The 26,091-nt window shown below is 45.3% G+C and overlaps 1 protein-coding gene across 1 annotated transcript in view; it reads left to right on the forward strand.

The window, feature by feature from the left end:
- The first annotated feature begins 2,933 nt into the window (after nucleotides 1-2,933).
- Nucleotides 2,934-26,091, forward strand: part of NDRG1 (N-myc downstream regulated 1) — a 47,911-nt gene continuing 24,753 nt past the window's right edge. The window contains exons 1-3 of the mRNA XM_040432545.1: nucleotides 2,934-3,015; nucleotides 11,667-11,741; nucleotides 15,173-15,208. Of these exons, the coding sequence (XP_040288479.1) occupies nucleotides 11,676-11,741; nucleotides 15,173-15,208 (102 nt within the window). The 5' untranslated portion in view covers nucleotides 2,934-3,015; nucleotides 11,667-11,675. The remainder of the gene's footprint in view (nucleotides 3,016-11,666; nucleotides 11,742-15,172; nucleotides 15,209-26,091) is intronic.

Here is a 26,091-nt window from a genome sequence, read left to right on the forward strand (position 1 = left end):
CAAGAGCCCCCCCATTATGTGCCAGTAACAAGAGCCCCCCCATTATGTGCCAGTAATAAGAGCCCCCGTATCATGTGCCAGTAATAAGCCCCCCATCATGTGCCAGGAATAAGAGCCCCCCCAACGTGTGCCAGTAATAAGAGCCCCCCAATGTGCCAGTAACAAGAGCCCCCTCAATGTGCCAGTAACAAGAGCCCCCTCAATGTGCCAGTAACAAGAGCTCCCCATCATGTGCCAGTAATAAGAGCCCTTCCATCATGTGCCAGTAACAAGAGCCCCCTCAATGTGGCAGTAATAAGAGCCCCGCATCATGTGCCAGTAATAAGAGCCCCCCCATCATGTGCCAGTAACAAGAGCCCCCCCATCATGTGCCAGTAATAAGAGCCCCGCATAATGTGCCAGTAATAAGAGCCCCCCAATCATGTGCCAGTAACAAGAGCCCCCCCATCATGTGCCAGTAATAAGAGCCCCCCCAATGTGCCAGTAACAAGAGCCCCCCCATCATGTGCCAGTAACAAGAGCCCCCCCGTCATGTGCCAGTAACAAGAGCCCCCCCGTCATGTGCCAGTAATAAGAGCCCCCCCAACGTGTGCCAGTTACAAGAGCCCCCCAATGTGCCAGTAACAAGAGCCCCCCAATGTGCCAGTAACAAGAGTCCCCCATTATGTGCCAGTAATAAGAGCCCCCACATCATGTGCCAGTAATAAGCCCCCCATCATGTGCCAGTAACAAGAGCCCCCCCAATGTGCCAGTAACAAGAGCCCCCCCAATGTGCCAGTAACAAGAGCCCTCCCATCATGTGCCAGTAAAAAGAGCCCCCATCACATGCCAGTAATAAGAGCCCCCTCAACGTGTGCCAGTAATAAGAGCCCCCCAATGTGCCAGTAACAAGAGCCCCCTCAATGTGCCAGTAACAAGAGCCCCCTCAATGTGCTAGTAACAAGAGCCCTTCCATCATGTGCCAGTAACAAGAGCCCCCTCAATGTGGCAGTAATAAGAGCCCCGCATCATGTGCCAGTAACAAGAGCCCTCCTAATGTGCCAGTAAAACTATTGTACATATAAAAAAAAAAAACACTAATACTTAGCTCCGTGTCAGCGATGCGATGCAGGACTCTTCCGGCCTGTGTCCTGCACTGTACGGCTCAAGCGGCGCAATGACGTCATCGCGCTGCCTGCGCCGGCCTCTGATAGGCTGCCGGCCTAGTGCCTGCAGCCTATCAGAGGAAGGGGAAGGGACACGGCTCTCCCTCCCCTGCCCCTCCGCAGCACAGCCTTCTGTATCGCTGTCCTGAGGACGGCGATACAGATGACTATGGAGATGAGCGCAATGGAAGCGTTCATCTCCCTGTGCCCTGCGGCTGCCGCCCCCCCTTCGAACTGCTCAGTTGGAGGGGCACATGGGGGGGCACAGCGTGACGTAGAAGGGGGGCGTGGCCCCCTCTGGCCCCCCCTTGGCGATGCCACTGCTCATGCACTCGAACGTATGTATTTTGCGGTCTACAAAAAATGGATCCGCAAAAAATACAGATGATGTCCGTGTGCATTCCGTATTTTCAGGAACGGAACAGATGGTCCCTAAGAGCTCATTCACACAAACGTATTTTCTCTCCGTGTCCGTTTCTTTTGCGGACCGTATGTGGAAGCATTCATTTCAATGGGTCCACAAAAAAAACTAAGTTCGGCTACATTCACGCGACCGTATATGTTTTGCGGTCCGCAAAAACACTGATCCGCAAAAAATACGGATGACGTCCTTTGGGCATCCATATCGGATCCTTTTTTTTGCGGATCCATTGTAACAATGCCTATCCTAGTCTGCAAAACGGACAAGAATAGGGCATGCTCTATATTTTTTGCGGGGCTACGGAACAGACATACGGATGTGGACATGCGGTCATGTGCATGAGCCCTATTAGAACAGTCCTATCCTGGTCCGTAATGCGGACAATAATAGGACATGTTCTATTCTTTTGCGGAACGGACATACGAAAAACGGAATGCACACGGAGTAACTTCCGTTTTTTGGGGGGGGGGGATCCATTAAAACGAATGGTTCCGGACACGGTCCGCAAAAAAACCCAGAACGGACATGGAAAGAAAATACTTTTGTGTGCATGAGCCCTAAGAATGTGAAAAATGTCAGGTCTGGACGTGAACAAGAAAGTTCCTATTGAGCGACAGCAAGCAGAGATCTTGCAAATGAAGAGGCAATAAAACATAAACTATATTAGAAAGTTACAGAACTTCTTATGAAACAGGCCATGTTATCAGACCATAGAGCGATATAGCAGTGCTGAGTTTGTTATTTGGCACAGCTCGAAGAGGTACAGGTGAAACTCAAAAAATTAGAATATTGTGCAAAGTTCATTTATCTCAGTAATGCAACTTAAAAGGTGAAACTAACAGATGAGACTCATTACAGGCAGAGCGAGAGATTTCAATCCTTTATTTGTTATAATTTGGATGATTGTGGCTTACGGCTTATGAAACCCCAAAGTCACAATTTCAGGTCCCCTTTGCTCAGGGGTATGGATTAATTAGCAGACTAGAGGGCGACACTTTGAGCCTTTTCACAAAATTCTAATTTTAAGTTGCATTCCTGAAATAAATGGACTTTTGCACGATATTCTAATTTTTCGAGTTTCACCTGTATGGGATTTGTTACCTTTACCGTACATATCATATTATTCTGTAGGCAGGAACAGCCCTAAAAAGTTACACAACCAGTTGAGCTCTGCTACATCGGTAGACAATAGAAGTAGCACAGCATGTTGGGTGACGTGCAAGTGGTCACATCCACCTATGTGCACAGCGCTGAGTACACTTCCCCGCTCCATGCTGCTGTGCTGTTTACAAGGCGTGCCAGGCTTCCCCCGTGCTCAGCCCTGGGGTGGGGGGAGCGCTGGGTGGAGCAGCGCCGTCCCCATATAACCCCCCACACTGAGCTGGATGGATTAGTGGAAAAAAAAAACTACTGGAAGCAGCATCTGGGGACAAGACACATCTGTGAAAGGTAAGACCTCCGGGAGGGGGCTTCTTAGGGCCTGGGGAACCACAAATCCCAGCCACGACACATCCACTGAGGACTTAACTGCAGCAAATACACACCAGAAATATATACTAGGAGTTGTAGTCCTTCAGTAGCCGCTCTAATTGCCGACATCTATACTGGGGACTGTAACCCCCAACAGCCACTGTAGATGCTGAGACTTGTAGTTCCCTATCAGCTTGCAAGGTAAAGGCGGTTGACGGCGGAGATGATACATTAGTTGGATATTGGTTCATCATTTGCAACGCCATGTATGTAGGCAGCGTCGTTTAGTTCTGCGTGCAGATGTAGCAGAGCCGAACTTGAAATCTTTCGCGCTGGGCATGATTTCTGAAGGTAATGTAGCAGGTTGCACTTGGAGTTGCATAGCAGACTCAGCTCTGCTACATCTATCACGCCTTGGTAGGTACTTGACCTCGTGTTTGTTCTGGAGGATCCATAGGCATTATGACATGTCGGGGTAATTAGGTCACAGTTTTCTATATTAAATCTGCAAGCGCTTCCCCCCCCCCCCCCCCCGGTCTGTGCTTTACCCTGCAGGCGGCACAGATATGCATAGCAGAGCTGTGTAGCTAGGTCAGTAACTTGTAATTATAAAGTACAGCATCCCGTTAAACTGACATTGCCACTAACCTCTCCTGTGCGCTTACAGATGTAGCAGAGTTAACAGTCACAGTCATAACGCGTTAACTAGATGTAATAACTCACTAACTCTGCTACATCTGTATGCGCCACCTATTGCTCCTTGTTATCAGCCATCAGAGTAGGGGCCGCGGTCTGTGACTGAACACTAGCCGCCGAGAACAAACTTATGTAAGTGAATGTACATCATTTCAACTCCTCATCGTTTTCAAGATATCTCCTTGCTTTCAGTGAATAGAAACACCTCCATTCCTACAGCTGAAGATTTGCTACAATGTATCAGTGTAGAACAGACACACACACACATATGAGGACAAAAGCAGCACAAACTGCTCCCCTACCCTGATGTGTCTCAGTCTAGACTGGATACAATTGTAACAAACCCTCAGCTGTAAGAAATAGTAGGGATAGCCGCAAACAAGAATGCCTCCAGTTGTTGGCAGAAAGCTGAGATCTTGAAGATGGTGAGGAACTGAAACAAAGTATGTCACAAAGTGTGCAAGAGTTGCACAAATATTTATGGCTTGCACCTGCAGTCCTATGTAAAGCCGCAGATAACGCCTTGTGATGGCATAGTCAGGTGACATCAGATCCAGATACTCCCACAATGCACTGCTGCAATCATCGGAGACCTCTGGTGGGGGAGGGGACGTTGTATGTCTCTATGCAATGATTGTTGGATTCCCCTAATATCCCCCTGGATCCAATACTTTAATATCCTGAGTCATGCTCCGCCCCCCGGACTCATAGCACAGTGTAACTATATAGTGTCCCTCTAATTCCATGCAGCCATGTACTATTTTTAAAGCAGATGACTAGGATAACGGATATTATCGGCGGAGGTCGGACCGCTGGGGCCCCTGACGATCACCAGAATGGGGTCGTGTGTTTTCTGTTTGAATGGACTAGTAGAAACGTATGCGTGGCCACCACGTCATTCAACTCTATGGGACTGCCAGAGATGGCTGTTTCTTCTCTCCAAGGGCCCCCCGTTGTAGTGATCAGCAGGGGCCCCAGCGGTCATACCCCGAATGATCAGACACATCCCTTTCCCAGTGGATAGGAGGTAAGTTGTTCTCATGCGACGACCCTGTTAAGGATATCTACCTTCAGTAGGAATATATTAGGTAATTCCCTTAGACACAGGTTATGAAGGGTTCTTATACAGTTTTAGGGCCACTGATCCGCCAGGAATTGGATTTGCTCCTCATCATTAAGGGGTCCCAGCATGGGGGCCCAATCATCTCAGGGAACCTTGTAGAGAATAAACATGCTAGAAAATCAGTGCACTGGCGCCATCTGTAGGATATACATGGATCTGCAACACGAGGGAACTGTGGTAGCTGTCTGTATTTTCCTATTAAGCAGCCCATGGGGGAGTTCCAGATTTTTACAGAGAGATTTATCTACATGTGACTGTGTGTGTGTGTGTGTGTGTGTGTGTGTATATATAGTGAGAGACATAGGCATCATGCCAGAAAAGAAGCAATTCTGTAATATACAGATTTATTTTACCAAAATCTCTACAGGATGTAACTCAGGATCAGTACAGGATAAGTAATGTAATGTATGTACACAGTGACTGCACCAGCAGAATAGTGAGTGCAGCTCTGGAGTATAATACCGGATGTAACTCAGGATCAGTACAGGATAAGTAATGTATGTACACAGTGACTGCACCAGCAGAATAGTGAGTGCAGCTCTGGAGTATAATACAGGATGTAACTCAGGATCAGTACAGGATAAGTAATGTATGTACACAGTGACTGCACCAGCAGAATAGTGAGTGCAGCTCTGGAGTATAATACAGGATGTAACTCAGGATCAGTACAGGATAAGTAATGCAATGTATGTACACAGTGACTGCACCAGCAGAATAGTGAGTGCAGCTCTGGAGTATAATACAGGATGTAACTCAGGATCAGTACAGGATAAGTAATGTAATGTATGTACACAGTGACTGCACCAGCAGAATAGTGAGTGCAGCTCTGGAGTATAATACAGGATGTAACTCAGGATCAGTACAGGATAAGTAATGTAATGTATATACACAGTGACTGCACCAGCAGAATAGTGAGTGCAGCTCTGGAGTATAATACAGGATGTAACTCAGGATCAGTACAGGATAAGTAATGTAATGTATGTACACAGTGACTCCTCCAGCAGAATAGTGAGTGCAGCTCTGGAGTATAATACAGGATGTAACTCAGGATTAGTACAGGATAAGTAATGTAATGTATGTACACAGTGACTCCAGCAGCAGAATAGTGAGTGCAGCTCTGGAGTATAGTACAGGATGTAACTCAGGATCAGTACAGGATAAGTAATGTATGTATGTACACAGTGACTCCACCAGCAGAATAGTGAGTGCAGCTCTGGAGCATAATACAGGATGTAACTCAGGATCAGTACAGGATAAGTAATGTATGTACACAGTGACTGCACCAGCAGAATAGTGAGTGCAGCTCTGGAGTATAATACAGGATGTAACTCAGGATCAGTACAGGATAAGTAATGCAATGTATGTACACAGTGACTGCACCAGCAGAATAGTGAGTGCAGCTCTGGAGTATAATACAGGATGTAACTCAGGATCGGTACGGGATAAGTAATGTATGTACACAGTGACTACACCAGCAGAATAGTGAGTGCAGCTCTGGAGTATAATACAGGATGTAACTCAGGATCAGTACAGGATAAGGCTACTTTCACACTAGCGTTCGGAGCGGATCCGTCTGATGTTTCATCAGACGGATCCGCTCCGATAATGCAGGCGTTCGCATCCGTTCAGAACGGATGCGTCTGCATTAAAACTTAGAAAATTTTCTAAGTGTGAAAGTTGTCTGAGCGGATCCGTTCAGACTTTACATTGAAAGTCAATGGGGAACGGATCCGCTTGAAGATTGAGCCATATAGTGTCATCTTCAAGCGGATCCGTCCCCATTGACTTACATTGTAAGTGTGGACGGATCCGCTCGCCTCCGCACGGCCAGGCGGACACCCGAACGCTGCAAGCAGCGTTCAGGTGTCCGCTCACTGAGCGGAGCGGAGGCTGAACGCTGGCAGGCGGATGCATTCTCAGTGGATCCGCCTCCACTGAGAATGCATTGGGGCCAGACGGATGCGTTCGGGGCCGCTCGTGAGCCCCTTCAAACGGTGCGCACGAGCGGACACCCGAACGCTAGTGTGAAAGTAGCCTAAGTAATGTAATGTATGTACACGGTGACTGCACCAGCTGAATAGTGAGTACAGCTCTGGAGTATAATACAGGATGTAACACAGGATCATTACAGGATAAAGTAATGTAACTTTGAAAGTTACTCAACTTTTTATGTATATTAAATGTTATGTAAACTCTGGCTTGTGGACCCGTCAAGTGATTTTCACTTAATCTGAGAGATTTCTTGTCTTCCTATTACTGTCTGCTTAAAGCCAACTACAGTATAACTAGACCATTCTGCTGAGCCGGCACATTCTGGAAAAAGATTGCAAAACACATGGACATAAAAAGGAAGTTTATCTGTCATTACTTTTAGGGGTTTGGAATATGAAGCAATTCAATAATTTACAGAAAGGGGAAGTTTGTGTGAAATATTACATTTTAATAACTATACTGGAATTTAATGGATGAAAATGTCATGAACAGGATGGACTATGCCGCACACAAAATGGCCAATACACTGCAATAAAAAGCGACATTTCTTTAGCCCAGCATCCAGTAATCTGTAAAATGTAATAATCTGCCACTGGAGTATAGTGCGCCATGTTGTAAGACTAGAAACAAAAAATGAAGAATGTGATTTAGCAGATTTTGCTTTCTCTATCTTTGCAAATTTGCTATGACCATCTTATAAAGCAGAATCCCAGTGATGGAGTAAGAATTGTTGGTGCTAAGCAAAAGACAGGACCAGAGGAGTAACTTCAAGCTCCCGGGCCCCAATGCAGGGACCTCAAATCCTAGGTACCATCTTGTTATGTAACAGAGGGATCTATGGCATCTTGTACCTTTGCACCCCCTATAGCATGGAGCCTGGAGAGAAGAGATCTGCTGCTCCCATGTCAGCACTGCAGAACCTCCTGGTTTACCCCTTCATACACAATTAAGCACTGGGAGGTTTGATATAGATTTTGCACAAGGTCCCAGCCCTGATAAATCTTGTGGTATTTGTGGATGTGATGCTGTAATCGATGTGGATTTCTAAGGCATGCAGGGACTGTGGGCGGCAGGTTGGAATGCAGTGCAATGCCCATGTCCATAGGGGTTCACCCCTAACTTTCTACGGATTCAGCTTTCTAAGCTGAGCCCATGCTGTGCCATTACATAGCAGTGATGGCTAACCTCCGGCACTCCAGCTGTGGTGAAACTACGACTCCCAGCATGCTCCATTCATTTCTAAGGAGTTCTGAGAACAGCCAAGCAAGTGTACATCTTGGGAGTCGTAGTTTTAACGCAGCTGTAATGCCGGAGGTTAGCCATCACAGACATAGGGTATTCCTGGCTCTTACACATGCAGAACGTGACCACATAAAAGAAGAAAAGTAGTCGTCGACTAAAGTATCAATTGACCTTCATAACTCCAGGTGTAATCATTAACTGCAGCAGATCACTGTGTTCCTCCGCGCCTTCCAAGTGTCCTTATCCCATCACGAGATCTGCTAAATGTCATAGAGCAAAGGTGAGGAATCCGCTGATAGCGCAACTTCACATCTTCACAATCCTGCTGTGTAAATATGTAACAGTTACAGTAAGCCTTTATTTTTATTTTTGTAAATATGTTACGTTTCTCATCAGTACTGATCCTGGGTTACTCCAGCGTTGCACTCACTATTCTGCTGGTGCAGTCACTGTGTACATACATTACATTACTTATCCTGTACTGATCCTGAGTTACATCCTGTATTATACTCCAGAGCTGCACTCACTATTCTGCTGGTGCAGTCACTGTGTACATACATTACATTACTTATCCTGTACTGATCCTGAGTTACATCCTGTATTATACTCCAGAGCTGCACTCACTATTCTGCTGGTGCAGTCACTGTGTGCATACTTTACATTACTTATCCTGTTCTGATCCTGAGTTACATCCTGTATTATACTCCAGAGCTGCACTCACTATTCTGCTGGTGGAGTCTCTGTGGACATACATTACTTATCCTGTACTGATCCTGAGTTACATCCTGTATTATACTCCAGAGCTACACTCACTATTCTGCTGGTGCAGTCACTGTGTACATACATTACATTACTTATTCTGTACTGATCCTGAGTTACATCCTGTATTATACTCCAGAGCTGCACTCACTATTCTGTTGGTGGAGTCACTGTGTACATACATTACATTACTTATCCTGTACTGATCCTGAGTTACATCCTCTATTATACTCCAGAGCTGCACTCACTATTCTGCTGGTGCAGTCACTGTGTATATACATTACATTACTTATCCTGTACTGATCCTGAGTTACATCCTGTATTATACTCCAGAGCTGCACTCACTATTCTGCTGGTGCAGTCACTGTGTACATACATTACATTACTTATTCTGTACTGATCCTGAGTTACATCCTGTATTATACTCCAGAGCTGCACTCACTATTCTGCTGGTGCAGTCTTTGTGTACATACATTACATTACTTATCCTGTACTGATCCTGAGTTACATCCTGTATTATACTCCAGAGCTGCACTCACTATTCTGCTGGTGCAGTCACTGTGTACATACATTACTTATCCTGTACTGATCCTGAGTTACATCCTGTATTATACTCCAGAGCTGCACTCACTATTCTGCTGGTGCAGTCACTGTGTACATACATTACATTACTTATTCTGTACTGATCCTGAGTTACATCCTGTATTATACTCCAGAGCTGCACTCACTATTCTGCTGGTGGAGTCACTGTGTACATACATTACATTACTTATCCTGTACTGATCCTGAGTTACATCCTGTATTATACTCCAGAGCTGCACTCACTATTCTGCTGGTGGAGTCACTGTGTACATACATTACATTACTTATCCTGTACTGATCCTGAGTTACATCCTGTATTATACTCCAGAGCTGCACTCACTATTCTGCTGGTGCAGTCACTGTGTACATACATTACATTACTCATCCTGTACTGATCCTGAGTTACATCCTGTATTATACTCCAGAGCTGCACTCACTATTCTGCTGGTGCAGTCACTGTGTACATACATTACATTACTCATCCTGTACTGATGATGAGTTACATCCTGCATTATACTCCAGAGCTGCACTCACTATTCTGCTGGTGCAGTCACTGTGTACATACATTACATTACTTATCCTGTACTGATCCTGTCACTGTGTACATACAGATGTAGCAGGGTTAACACTCAAACTCTTAACTCAAATTTCTTAACTCAATGCGTTATCTTGAAACAAAAGCCATTGGAAAGCAATTGAAGGAGTTTGCTTAACGCATTTAGTTTAGATAACACGTCTCATAAAGCATGAGTGTTAACTCTACTATATCTGTACATTACTTATCCTGTACTGATCCTGAGCTACATCCTGTATTATACTTGAGAGCAGCATTGACCAGTCTGCAGGCTTCAGGGCAGAAATCTCCCACATTCTCTGCTTCTTCAGTATCACAGCAATATTATTTAAGAAGCATTCTGTGCCTGTTTGATGTGCATTAGATTTGTATTATGTATTAGAGTAATGTGCATTCGTCTATTGATGTTGGGGTCGTGGTGTTCTATGTATACAGTATAATAGGATTGTATTATGGTCATGTGCAGTGGTTGGAATATGTTGGGAGTTGTTTCTACGTATTATAGAAATCATCCAAATGAAAACCTTTTGGTAATGTGCTACATGCCATTGATACATGTTAGAGCTCTCTGGATCTTTCCCAAATATTTATTGTTCTTCATTATTGGTTTGCTGGAAATTGTAACTTTGTCCTTGACATTTATAAGTCCCCAAGAGCAGACAGATCATCAGTTCTATTACATAAAGTCTAGAAATGATTTACTCCATGATGGTCTCAGGGTTGTGTTTGTGTGGGTTTCACGACTTGTGATACTTTATCATGAGTTGCTTGTGCTAAATGTGTCTAAATGTCGCCACCTAGTGTTTGTGAGGTGCATCGCAGCCTCTTAAGGGTTTTGGGAAAGAACAATAGTTGAAACAAACTCAATGGTGGATGAAAGGAACTGACTGCCGAGAGTCAAGGAAGGAGGAGATGATCCAGCAATGGGGTGGGGATGACAAGTGTAAGTCATATAGGTAGACTGAGGATGAATGACAGTGAACGGGCACTTATCCTATGTGAATTCAAGTCAGCACATCAGCCTGGACTATGCAACAGCAAAGCAAGAGATCGTGGAACTACAGATCCCAGAATACACAGTAAACACACTAGAATAACACAAGATACAGTTGTGGAACTACAAATCCTAGAGTACAGAAAAAAAGTACAAAATATCTTGGAGGCAACACACCGAGCAAATGCTATACCTGGCAACCAGAATGAAGTAAAGCTTGGATATATAAAGGCTCAACAATCAGCAACTCCACCCAACTCAATCAGGCAAAGTTATGCAACGGAAAGGTGGAGAACGCTGTAGTTTAGTGCCCAGTGTAGTAGACATTTATATCCTACATGTATTGTCTTAGATAAAATGGGATCCTGATATAAACTAACATTATGGATATAGAACTGTCGAGCTCTTGCATAGGATCCAATGACTCGTCCACCCGTCCTCGGAAAATCCTAAAACACTAAGACGGGAAATCATGGATCTGGAAGTAGAGCTCAGACCAACGCAGGAATGTCTTTATTTTTGGTAATGTAAGATGACTGTAGGGAGAAGGATTCGGAGTTCTTCTTAAGCCCAGATTAAAGACAATGCATTGCATTTTAATACATTTCTGATGTACATTATGGAGAGCGTTTCTTATGTTAATCAGATACATTCTTTCTATTTTGCAGTCTCTGAAAATGTCTACACAGCTCCAGGACTTCAGTTTCGGAGAGGGGAAGCCGCTGCTGGTGGAGAAGGATGAGGTAGTGAACATTCGGTCCTTACAGTACTGGCAGGGGATTACTCCAGGCCCTATAGTTACAGGATGTATCTGCCAGCACCTGTGGATATGAGCAATTTGTTAGGAATTGTCTTAAGTGGCCTCCCCCAGGCTGACTCCGAGGAATCAGAGGCAGAGAATTAGAAGAAAAGACTGATAGACTGAATACCCGCGTTCGCTTCATGCAGTTACTGTGAAGTCTGATTTATTAAGGAGCTGCAAAACTTCTGTGGAAGTACAACCCCCAGCATGGCCTGGTAACTGACCGTCAGACTACTACTGATATATTATGCCACATGCTTTCCCCCAGAGGTATACTGTGCTGCCATATGTGGCGGATATACTGTGCAGACGGAACCACAGGTCGCCTCCAAGGTTAATACACACTGCAGAACATACCCAGTGTTAATGGGTTCATCCAGGTTCTGCCAATACAGTGCTGAAATACTACCACCATACAGTGCTGAAATACTACCACCATACAGTGCTGAAATACTACCACCATACAGTGCTGAAATACTACCACCATACAGTGCTGAAATACTACCACCATACAGTGCTGAAAGACTACCACCATACATCACTGAAATACTACCACCATACAGTGCTGAAATACTACCACCATACAGTGCTGAAATACTACCACCATACAGTGCTGAAATACTACCACCATACAGTGCTGAAAGACTACCACCATACAGTGCTGAAAGACTACCACCATACAGTGCTGAAATACTACCACCATACAGTGCTGAAATACTACCACCATACAGTGCTGAAATACTACCACCATACATCACTGAAAAACTACCACCATACAGTGCTGAAATACTACCACCATACAGCGCTGAAATACTACCACCATACAGCACTGAAATACTACCACCATACATCACTGAAATACTACCACCATACAGTGCTGAAATACTACCACCATACAGTGCTGAAATACTACCACCATACAGTGCTGAAATACTACCACCATACAGTTCTGAAAGACTACCACCATAGAGCGCTGAAATACTACAACCATACATCACTGAAATACTACCACCATACAGCGCTGAAATACTACCACCATACATACAGTGCTGAAATAGTACCACCATACAGTGCTGAAAGACTACCACCATAGAGCACTGAAATACTACCACCATACATCACTGAAATACTACCACCATACAGCGCTGAAATACTACCACCATACATACAGTGCTGAAATAGTACCACCATACAGCGCTGAAATACTAGCACCATACAGTGCTGAAATACTACCACCATACATACAGTGCTGAAATAGTACCACCATACAGTGCTGAAATACTAGCACCATACAGTGCTGAAATACTACCACCATACAGTGCTGAAAGACTACCACCATAGAGCACTGAAATACTACCACCATACAGCGCTGAAATACTACCACCATACATACAGTGCTGAAATACTACCACCATACATACAGTGCTGAAATACTACCACCATACAGTGCTGAAATACTACCACCATACAGCGCTGAAATACTACCACCATACATACAGTGCTGAAATACTACCACCATACAGTGCTGAAATACTACCACCATACAGTGCTGAAATACTACCACCATACAGTGCTGAAATACTACCACCATACAGTGCTGAAATACTACCACCATACAGTGCTGAAATACTACCACCATGCAGTGCTGAAATACTAACACCATACAGTGCTGAAATACTACCACCATACAGTGCTGAAATACTAACACCATACAGTGCTGACATACTACCACCATACAGTGCTGAAATACTACCACCATACAGTGCTGATATACTACCACCATACAGTGCTGAAATACTACCACCATACAGTGCTGAAATACTACCAGCATACAGTGCTGAAATACTACCACCATACAGCACTGATATACTACCACCATACAGTGCTAAAATACTACCACCATACAGTGCTGAAATACTACCACCATACAGTGCTGAAATACTACCACCATACAGTGCTGAAAGACTACCACCATAGAGCACTGAAATACTACCACCATACAGCGCTGAAATACTACCACCATACAGTGCTGAAATACTACCACCATACAGTGCTGAAAGACTACCACCATACAGCGCTGAAATACTACCACCATACATACAGTGCTGAAATAGTACCACCATACAGTGCTGAAATACTAGCACCATACAGCGCTGAAATACTACCACCATACATACAGTGCTGAAATACTACCAGCATACAGTGCTGAAATACTAACACCATACAGTGCTGAAAGACTACCACCATAGAGCACTGAAATACTACCACCATACAGCGCTGAAATACTACCACCATACAGTGCTGAAATACTACCACCATACAGTGCTGAAAGACTACCACCATAGAGCACTGAAATACTACCACCATACAGCGCTGAAATACTACCACCATACAGTGCTGAAATACTACCACCATACAGTGCTGAAAGACTACCACCATACAGCGCTGAAATACTACCACCATACATACAGTGCTGAAATAGTACCACCATACAGTGCTGAAATACTAGCACCATACAGCGCTGAAATACTACCACCATACATACAGTGCTGAAATACTACCACCATACAGTGCTGACATACTACCACCATACAGTGCTGAAATACTACCACCATACAGTGCTGAAATACTACCACCATACAGTGCTGAAATACTACCAGCATACAGTGCTGAAATACTACCACCATACAGTGCTGAAATATTACCACCATACAGTGCTGAAATACTACCACCATACATACAGTGCTGAAATACTACCACCATACAGCACTGATATACTACCACCATACAGTGCTAAAATACTACCACCATACAGTGCTGAAATACTACCACCATACAGTGCTGAAATACTACCAGCATACAGTGCTGAAATACTACCACCATACAGTGCTGAAATACTACCACCATACAGTGCTGATATACTACCACCATACAGTGCTGATATACTACCAGCATACAGTGCTGAAATACTACCACCATACAGCACTGATATACTACCACCATACAGTGCTAAAATATTAACACTATACAGTGCTGAAATACTACTACTAAACAATGTCAGAATACCAGCTCTCAATAATACTGTTATATAGTTGATAGATTTGTGGTGGTCGCAGGTCTTATGTGCCAGGCCAACCCAGGTGTACTTTCAGCAGGGGCAGCAGATGCAACCTGTCAGACCACAGAGGTCCCCCCCCCCCCACTACGGGAATCGCCCAATAGCAGGGAATTACTTCTGACTTCCACGTCCAGAGCCCCCTCCTATATTCGGGAATTGTTATGTAGGCGATTCCGACCTTTTGCACTAATAGAAATGACGTCCAGATTTATTTTTGAAGAAAACTAATGTGATTTTATTCTTCTCTGTTTTAGGGAATTACTGTATTACTGCAAGAATATGAAATTAAGGTAATTTGCACCATATAGAGTGCGTGACGAGCGCCCACTATCGGTCACTACACATTTACCATCATTTCTTTTTATATGATTTTTTTTTATGACTTGTGCAATTGTCAACTATTGTGCTTAGTATAAAGATTGTGGGGGGCACATACATTGGGGGGGGGGGGGGTTGTAACATGAGCAAGAGGGGCAAGGCGTCATTTAGGGGGCACGGTCTTTAATTCTTTCTAGCATATCTAGTTTTAGACTGGCACTATATGGAGGCATTATGTGGGCTCTCTGTGGTAGTATTATAGAGGAGCTGTATGTGGGCACCGCTGTATATGGGAGTATTACGTGTAAAATGTAAACTAATGTTATAAAGGTTCCAAGGGTTTTATTTAGACATTTATGGCAGTATTAATGGGGCACTGTACTATGCTTTTATTTACAAATTGTATGGCAGTATTATGTGGTCGTGGTATTTTACTTTTATTTAGGAATTTTATGGTAATATGGTGTGCGCATTGTATTATGCTGCTATTTAGCAATTATATTGCAAGATTTTATGGATTTATTCACACGGTGTGGTCAATTTGTTGTTTTTTTCTGTAATATTTGTCAAATCGGGATGAAATACTATGGTTTTCTGATAATCACTGCGACTTGATCATACAATGTGATTAAATCCTTCAGCAGTATTAGGCTACATGCACATGAGCAATTTGCGGAGCGCAAGACACACACGGTCATGTGCATGTAGCCCTATGGAAAGAACATATAGCTTTTCTATGTAGACACTGTGTCATTTTATTTGGGCATTGTACTCTACAAGGCAGCCTTATGGTGGAATCGTATGGCGGTATTATGGGGCCATGGCCACTTAAGGGCGCTGTTTTAGGCCACTGTATGGTATGGTTATGTATGGACTTTATAGCAATATTACCATAGAATGCCTCATGTACACGGCCGTTGTGCGGCCGTTCCGTGCATTGGGGACTGCAATGCCAGGGCAACATCCGTGTGGCGGGCGGAATGGATCGAGACACATTCAACTTGAATTTGTCCGTGATCCGTCCGCACCGTAAAAAAAATTGAATATTGTGATGTGAAACTGCAACTCCTAGCATGCTCCATTCATTTCTATGGGAGTCCCGAAAACAGCCGAGCAAGTGTGCATGCTGGGGGTAGTAGTTTTACAGCAGCTGAAGTGCTGAAAGTTGCTGTTTTAGCCGGTACTGTGGCCTTTTTACCTTTTTTTTTATATTAGAAAGCAGCCCCTTAAAATGAATTCATAGACCTTGATATGTCCCTGGACCATGAATGAACCCCCAGAAAAGATGCTGGTGGCCGGGGTCTTACTGGCGAGATCCAGGACTTATCAAGGAGTTGTTGGTCATGCAATTCCCCAGGATAGAAGAAGGTTCTAAGGTCTTTGTAGTTTTATCCATTAGTTACATTGTATCAGATTAGAAGCTTTTAACCTCAATACTGGATACTTTGTTTCCTAAGGAGGCAGATTCCGGGCATCAGCCGGACGCCTTTTCCCTATCCCCTCACACTGTGTCATGGCGGCAGCGTCTGTCCTGTCCCATGGATAATATGTAAGTGTGTCAGCCAGTGAGGGAAGGCTAATCCATTTAACTGCGGTTATATCCAGCTCGCTCCAAAGCCGCAGATCTCCAGAAAGAGCATTTCCACGCGATTAGTGTTTAGAGCGGTAGGCAATCTGTGTCCCTCTGTGAAAACCGCCATAGGGGCCAAGAAGCCCTAACAGTGCTCCTAATAGGCTGACGTCCTCTCCTCCATAGGACTGTGGCTGCTAATCGAATGTCGCCATGACTTTCCGACTTCCGCTTTCTTTCTGAAACTGTGCTCGCTATCATGATATCCACCCTATAGGGGGTCACAATAAGGGGTTACTCCCTAATAACCTTGATGGCACATAGATGAGAGATGCCGTCATTATCTGATTGGCACCAGTTCGGTAAATCACGTGACTGCCACCATCTTGGATGCTGTCGTTACTGGGGGGGCGTCTACAGGTATGCTGGGGTAAGCCGTTGGCCATGTTACCGTTTTACAAGCCATTACACGTCACTGTATGAAATCCCTCACATCATGATACAGTACAAGTGAATTACTCTCCTGTAATACTCTGTGCTGCTGAGTGACCGTACTCGTTCCGCTACTGGGGAATTAAGGTTTGGAGGTGTACAGATATTTTGTATGTAACTTGGTCAGACTCTTAGGCCTCTTGCACACGAACGTGTGCGCTCCGTGGCCATAATGCGGACTACATTTGTGGATCCGCGAATACACAGGCGCCGTTCCGTTGGCATTCCGCATCACGGATGCGGACCCATTCATTTGAATGGGTCCGCAAATCCGGAGATGCAGAACTGAAGCACGGAACCTTACGGAAGCACTACAGAGTGCTTCCATGGGGTTTCGTCCCGTACTTTTGTTCTGCAAAAAGATAGAACATGTCCTATCTTTTTGCAGAACGGGCGGATCGCGGATCCAATAAAGTGAATGGGTCCGCGATCCGCTGCGGCTGCCCCACGGTCGGTGTTCGTGCATTCATCTCAGGTCAATTGCGGGCCGCAGCATGGCCACAGGGCGCACAAGAGGCCTTAATATGAGTAGGAGAATGGGAGGTCGCTGACCTGGTTCCCAGCAGCACAGAGTATTACAGGAGTAATTTGGACTCTTGAATTTATGAGCAAGGGAAATGGGCAGTAGGACACAGAGCAAGAGTTGCACAGTGGAAAAAGCAGGGTGCACCGCAGCACAGAGTATGTCAGCAGAGGAGTGTGCTGATACTGCAGGAGGCAGTGACCTGTGCACTCATGTGATGTTAGTGAGGACAGAGCTGTATGAGATGGGGCAGTGATGGAAGGAAAGGATGAAGCCAGAGAGCGAGAGTTACAGAGTGGAAGGAGCAAAGTGCGCTGCAGCACAGAGTATGTCAGCAGAGGAGTGTGCTGATACTGCAGGAGGCAGTGACCTGTGCACTCATGTGATGTTAGTGAGGACAGGGCTAAATGTGATGAGGGCAGTGACTGAACAAAGGGATGGAGCTACAGAGCAAGAGTTACAGAGTGGAAGGATTAAAGTGCACTGCAGCACAGAGTATGTCAGCAGAGGAGTGTGCTGATATTGCAGGAGGCAGTGACCTGTGCTCTCATGGGATGTTAGTGAGGACAGGGCTGTATGAGACGTCACAGTGATGGAAGGAAAGGATGGAGCCAGAGAGCCAGAGTTACAGAGTGGAAGGAGCAGAGTGCACTGCAGCACAGAGTATGTCAGCAGAGGAGTGTGCTGATATTGCAGGAGGCAGTGACCTGTGCTCTCATGGGATGTTAGTGAGGACAGGGCTGTATGAGACGTCACAGTGATGGAAGGAAAGGATGGAGCCAGAGAGCCAGAGTTACAGAGTGGAAGGAGCAAAGTGCGCTGCAGCACAGAGTATGTCAGCAGAGGAGTGTGCTGTCATTGCAGGAGGCAGTGACCTGTGCACTCATGTGATGTTAGTGAGGACAGAGCTGTATGAGATGGGGCAGTGATGGAAGGAAAGGATGGAGCCAGAGAGCGAGAGTTACAGAGTGGAAGGAGCAGAGTGCACTGCAGCACAGAGTATGTCAGCAGAGGAGTGTGCTGATTTTGCAGGAGGCAGTGACTTGTGCACTCATGGGATGTTAGTGAGGACAGGGCTGTATGAGATGGGGCAGTGATTGATTGAGGAGGATGGGGAGATGAGCCACAGAGTAAAAGGTCATGTTAGTTATTCCAGTAACTCTGCAGGGAGGAGACCGCCATGTCATCTTCTCCGTCCTCCGTGTTTTGTTGTAACCCTACAATTCCTGTCCATTACTCCATAAAGACACACAGAAGGTTACTGTGACATTCTGGCATCTTCCTCTGTATACGCAGTCCGCGCCAATGCTATGGATGGAACAATTCCTCTGCTGCATAAAGGTCACAATGTCTGGACAGATGGCGAGCAACTTCATCCTCAGCAGATTACCCCCCCGGCCGCCAGTGTTGTCCTCCTCCTCCTTCCCTGAGATGGTGTTTTAAAGCAAATCAGTGGCCGTTTCCCTAATAACAGCGACGTTTGCTTGTCATGTGCGGCCATCTGTCTCCCCGGACGTTGACCGCACTTCGGTTACAGGTATTTGCTTTCCTATGATGTCAGCAGCACAAATGGTGCCAATAATGACAACATTGTGATTTCCTAACAGGATAAACCTCGTCGGTGAGGATCATAAAACCGCCATTGGCTTCTATTATGTGGCGGTGTAATAATTTACTGTATATTATCCCATAGAATGAGAAGATTCCTCTGAGGAACACAAAAGGGATGACAACCTCAAGGCTCCTCGGGGGCGGCGACATGCAGAGGTAGAAGTCCCGCCCAAAGTCTTCTACCTCTAAGACCCCTTTACCACATGAGGTCACCAATGGATTCTAGTGAGGGCACATGGGTCACTCTGATGCCTCCCACCCATCCACCCTCCCTGACAACCTATCCATGACCCTGTCCAGGACCCCCATTATCACCTCACCCCCACCTCCGGTCCCCGCATGTCAACATCAGGTTTGATGGCTGCAGCAGACAACACACCCCATTGTGTCATCCAGTAGGTCACATGATGCAAGGGGGATGCTTCACTGCTGCAGCCAGTGATTGGCGGCAGCGGGTGTCTAACCAGATGTTGACATGCGGACTCAGCAGCTCTGGGGGGGGGGGGGGCGAAGGAGCTGGAGAAGGTAAGTATGCTTCCCTCTGGAGGTCCGACCACATGGGGAGGGGGGAAGGGTCTGCTTGAAAGGCCCCCAAATAAAATTTAAAAAAATTAAAAACCCTTTTAAGGAAGTCACTGTCTGGTTGTCTCCATAGTTCCCATAGACTTCAGTGGAGAGAGGACACGCATACACATTAGGTGATGTCCAGGTCCTGGAGGTGGGATGAAGACCCCACCAATCTTAACCTAGCCCAAACAAGTCATGGATAGGTTGTCAGGGAGGGTGGATGGGTGGGAGACATCAGAGTGACCCATGTGCCCTCACTAGAATCCATTGGTGACCTCATGTGGCAATAGGGGTCTTAGGCCCCTTCAGATGCCAGACTTTGGGTGTGACTTCTACCTCTGCATGCAGCCGCCCCCGAGGAGCCTTGAGGTTGTCATCCCTTATGTGTTCCTCAGAGGAATCTTCTCATTCTTTGGGATAATATACTGTAAATGATTCTACCGCCACATAATAGAAGCCGATTTATAGCAAAGCAGGGGTGGGGTGGGGTGATCCAGATTTTCCATTGAGATCCATGAGCTTCAAATCCAGCCTCTGGGTCTCCCTGTCCCATATGTTCTGTGCTACCTAGGTATAAACATTAACTAATTGAACTCTCCTCCATTCCTCAGACCCTGATCCTTTCATTCACCAGTATACCGCCCGCTCCTCACACCCTTCAGGTCCGGACATACACAGATACTGGCCAGTGATGCCTCATGCCGCTCTATACAGTCTCTCTCCTGTGCAGTATAATAATGGCCGGACCGCTGTACAAACCGAGCGCTTCTACCTCTTGTGTCACCCCATTTCCCCATAGATTGTAAGCTCTTGTGAGCACAGCCCTGACTCCTATGGTTTAAATTGCTTATTTCATTTTGTTACTGATTTTGTAGCATAGTGACATAGTTTATAAACAAGACATCGTCCAGTTCAGCCGGTTATCCTGCAAAGGCATAAAATCTGGTCAAAGCCAATTTTCCTGATCTTAGGGGAAATGCTTTCCTTCCCGACTCCAATCAGAATAACTCCCTGGATCAACGACCCCTCTCTAGTAGCTATAGCCTGTAATATTATTACGCTCCAGAAACACATCCAGGCCCCTCTTGAATTCCTTTATTGTACTCACCATCACCACCTCCTCAGGCAGAGAGCTCCATAGTCTCACTGCTCTTACCGTAAAGAATCCTCTTCTATGTTTGTGTACAAACCTTCTTTCCTCCAGACGCAGAGGATGTCCCCTCGTCACAGTCACAGTCCTGGGGATAAATAGATGATGGGAGAGATCTCTGTACTGACCCCTGATATATTTATACATAGTAATTACATCTCCCCTCAGTCGTCTTTTTTCTAAAGTGAATAACCCTAATTTTGATAATCTTTCAGGGTCCTGTAGTTGCCCCATTCCAGTTATTACTTTAGTTGCCCTCCTCTGGACCCTCTCCAGCTCTGCTATGTCTGCCTTGTTCACAGGAGCCCAGAACTGTACACAGTACTCCATGTGTGGTCTGACTAGTGATGTGTAAAGTGGTAGGACTATGTTCTCATCATGGGCATCTATGCCCCTTCTGATGCAGCCCATTATCTTATTGGCCTTGGCAGCAGCTGCCTGACACTGGTTTTTACAGCTTAGGGTACATTCACATCACTGTTTAGCTTTCCGTTCTTCTGATCCGTCAGAAGAAGAGAGAGAGAAAAAATAAACAGGGTCCTGTAAAAAAAACGGATCCTGTTGCATCAGTTGTCACCCTTTTGAGCCATTTCCATCTGAGATCCGTTTTTTAGACGGTAAAAAAAAGTCTTGCATGTAGTACTTTTGTTTCCATCTAAAAAAACGGATCTCAGATGGAAATGGCCCAAACAGATGACAACTGATGCAACAGAATCCGTTTTTTTACAGGATCCTGTTTTTTTTCCTCTCTCTCATCTTCTGACGGATCAGAAGAACAGAAAGCTAAACAGTGATGTGAACTCTCCCTTACGCCTCTTTCACAAGAACATGTGTCCCCCGTGGTCGTGCTGCGAACCGCAAATTGCACGGGCACCGACCATGGGCCAGCCGCATGCAGATCGCGACCCCATTCGCTTGAATGGGTTCCACGATCCCTCCGTTCAGCAAAAAGATATAATAAGTTTTTATATTTTTGCGGAACGGAAGAACGGAACAGAATCCCACAGAAGCACTCCGTAGTGCTTCCGTTCCGTGCTTCCGTTCCGCACCACATCTCCAGATTTGCGGACCCATTCAAGTGAATGGGTCCGCACCTGTGATGCGGAATGCACACAGCCGGTGCCCCATGTATTGCGGACCCGCCATATGCGGGCCGCAATACGGCCACGAGGGACACACGGTCGTGTGAAAGAGGCCTTACCTGGTGTTTTACCATTTAGTATGTACGAGTGACTTGCATTATTCCTTCCCATGTGCATAACCTTACATTGCAGGCTGCAGGCACTTGATAAAGAATAATTATTATTGGAAAACCTCTTTAAAGGGGTTGTCCGGCTCCAAATATCACTATAGGACTATATATACAGTACAGACCAAAAGTTTGGACACACCTTCTCATTCAAAGAGTTTTCTTTATTTTCATGACTATGAAAATTGTAGATTCACACTGAAGGCATCAAAACTATGAATTAACACATGTGGAATTATATACATAACAAACAAGTGTGAAACAACTGAAAATATGTCATATTCTAGGTTCTTCAAAGTAGCCACCTTTTGCTTTGATTACTGCTTTGCACACTCTTGGCATTCTCTTGATGAGCTTCAAGAGGTAGTCCCCTGAAATGGTTTTTACTTCACAGGTGTGCCCTGTCGGGTTTAATAAGTGGGATTTCTTGCCTTATAAATGGGGTTGGGACCATCAGTTGCGTTGAGGAGAAGTCACGTGGATACACAGCTGATAGTCCTACTGAATAGACTGTTAGAATTTGTATTATGGCAAGAAAAAGCAGCTAAGTAAAGAAAAACGAGTTACCATCATTACTTTAAGAAATGAAGGTCAGTCAGTCAGCCGAACAATTGGGAAAACTTTGAAAGTAAGGGTTATTTGACCATGAAGGAGAGTGATGGGGTGCTGCGCCAGATGACCTGGCCTCCACAGTCACCGGACCTGAACCCAATCGAGATGGTTTGGGGTGAGCTAGACCGCAGAGTGAAGGCAAAAGGGCCAACAAGTGCTAAGCATCTCTGGGAACTCCTTCAAGACTGTTGGAAGACCATTTCAGGGGACTACCTCTTGAAGCTCATCAAGAGAATGCCAAGAGTGTGCAAAGCAGTAATCAAAGCAAAAGGTGGCTACTTTGAAGAACCTAGAATATGACATATTTTCAGTTGTTTCACACTTGTTTGTTATGTATATAATTCCACATGTGTTAATTCATAGTTTTGATGCCTTCATAGTCATGAAAATAAAGAAAACTCTTTGAATGAGAAGGTGTGTCCAAACTTTTGGTCTGTACTGTATATGGCGCTTTCTGTCTCACTATAGGACTATATAGGTAATGACTGGACTCCATATATCTCTGTGGGGCTGTATATAAAACAAGTCCATATTTGACTACAGAGCTACACTCTTTAAATATGAAGGACCACCAACCCCTCTGATACTGAAGGTAGGTCATAAATATCAGAGGGGTTTGTTGTCCTTCATTCTGTATCCCAGGGGATATGAAGTGAGATTTAGCGCCTACAGTCTAATTGCTTGGATTTCACTTACTGAATCAATAACAGACAGCAAATCCCAATAGCCACGTATGTGACCTCTACAGTTCTGGAGGCAGAGTGCTTTACTGGCTGGGAGACGGTATTATAACATTATAGACGGCATTATCTATATATATATAAAGAAGGACATATATATGTGTGTATGTTCCGTGATCACTCAAAAACGCAATCATCGATTTCAACAAAACTTGGTATACACATCCCTTGCTGCCTGGAAAGAAATCTTGCGGGTTCCCGAGATATTCCCCAAAAATGACCTCCATTAGCCAATACAAGCCTGCCAGTCTTTCTCTTCATATAACAACTGCCATACACACGGTCACATGACCCTTATCAGCCAATAGAAGCTCGCAGGCCCTTAGTCTCCACATACACACAGTTTTACTCCAGGTTTCCATAACAACCAGTCATTTTTCTTCACTGCTGTAGGTCAGCTTTAGGCTGGGGCTACATGACAACATGTGTCGTGCAACAATTTTTATAATGATAGTCCACGGTGTTGCACTGTGACATGTGACATGCTGCGATGCGACAGTCACAGAAAAATCCATTTTGGATGGATTTTTTGCAACTGTGGTGTCGCACCGTGGAGGTCACTGTCAAAGAAGCGTTTACTGTGGATGTTACTGTTAAAAGGGCGGACACTGTGGAGGTCACTATTAAGGGGGCAGGGGCCACTATTAAAGGGGCAACTGCTGAGGAGGTCACTGTTAAGGCAGCGGGGTACTGTGGAGGTCACTGTGAGGGGGGCGGGGTACTGTGGAGGTCACTGTGAAGGGGGCGGGCCCCTGAGGAGGTCACTGTCAAGGGAGTGGGGTGCTGTGAAACTCACTATTAAAGGGGCGGGCTGCTGTGAAGGTCAAAGTTAAGGGGATGGGCTGCTGTGGAGGTCCCATTTTAAAGTGGTGGGGCAATGTGGGGGGGTCAGTGTTAAGAGGTGGGGGACTGTGGAGTTCACTGTTAAGGAGGCGAGGTGCTGTAGAGGTCACTGTTATGGGGGATGCTGTCAATATCTTTTCACATCACACACAAACATGAAATGAAATAGATGAAATATACCTGTGCGAAGCCGGGTCCTTCTGCTAGTAGTTATTATTGACCCTGTTCATACTTTACATTGTATACTGGTCTGGGCCATTAATATAGTAGTCCCAGAAAACCCATTCGATTCAGGCTTATCATCATTATGTCTATGGCCGCCTTAGAGCGCACACAACCAGTAGGTGGCGCTCCTTTCTGCCCTGGATTCCCACAGGTAAAATTTACATTGGCAATCAGAGAGGTTCTCAAACTAGGAAATTTAAAGAATCGCATTGTGTACAGGACCACAATGCGGACCCCAGTACTGCGCACAGGCCAAATTTGTGATCCCAGACAACCTCTCGAGACAACCTCTAAATGAGGACCGATTGTGATCAGCTGTGATTTCAGGGGGATCCCACAGCAGCTGCACATTTTTCCTACAGTGGCCACTAGAGGAGAAATGTAGTATTACAAGATGTTTTTTCAAATGTGCCGGTAATGCATGGAGAGTCCTCCAGAGTGGGCGCTGCTCCTGAGGAGACAAATAGGGAGATGTCTTCTTCACCCCACCTACCCCCAATTGGGGAAACGGTCATGATCATTTTTGGAATGAAGAATTGTTAAGAGTTACCAAACCATTAGATCTTTCCAGCCACACTGCGTTCTTTCGCATACGTGATGTTCCTACATTTTCAGGAAGGAGGACTGAGTTGACCCAGCATTGGCCAAAGACCCTAGATAAGACCTGTCAGTACTGATCAGCATCACAGGCTCTTGTGGTGTTATGCCCTACACCCCTTGCTGTGCCCTTCTTAACTGGTCATGGAGGGGATTTGTCCTGGTGGCATGGTGCCAGCATGGGTGGCCCCCATCTTTTTCCTGAGGTTGACCTTGTTTTGCTGTCTGAGCTGGATTGGGAGAGCATTTGTCATATGATGAACCTTTGACACAAATCAAGGTTAAGAACTTCTTCATCCCAACTTAGCTTGTTGTGGTGGTGGTGGTGCCCGCCGGGAGGTAGAGCTCTTATGCAGAGCAGCAGGTGGGCTATATAAGCCTGTTACATGGGAGGCTCCCGGTAACTCCTGGGCTTCGGTAGTCGCTCCTGTCATCTCCTGCTCTATAATGGTGTGGGACGTGGACGGGTGCGTCTTCTATACTACTAATGATGTAAGTAAGAGGCTATATCTACATGATGTGCGCATCATCCTATGGTATTATTTCTATCTATTTATCTATCTCATATCTGTCTATCTATCTATCTCATATCTGTCTATCTATCTATCTATCTATCTCATATCTATCAAATCAAATCAAATCAGCTTTATTGGCAGGACTAAATACATTTTAGCAT

Source organism: Bufo bufo, chromosome 5 (genome assembly GCF_905171765.1).
Source record: "Bufo bufo chromosome 5, aBufBuf1.1, whole genome shotgun sequence".
NCBI lineage: Eukaryota > Metazoa > Chordata > Amphibia > Anura > Bufonidae > Bufo > Bufo bufo.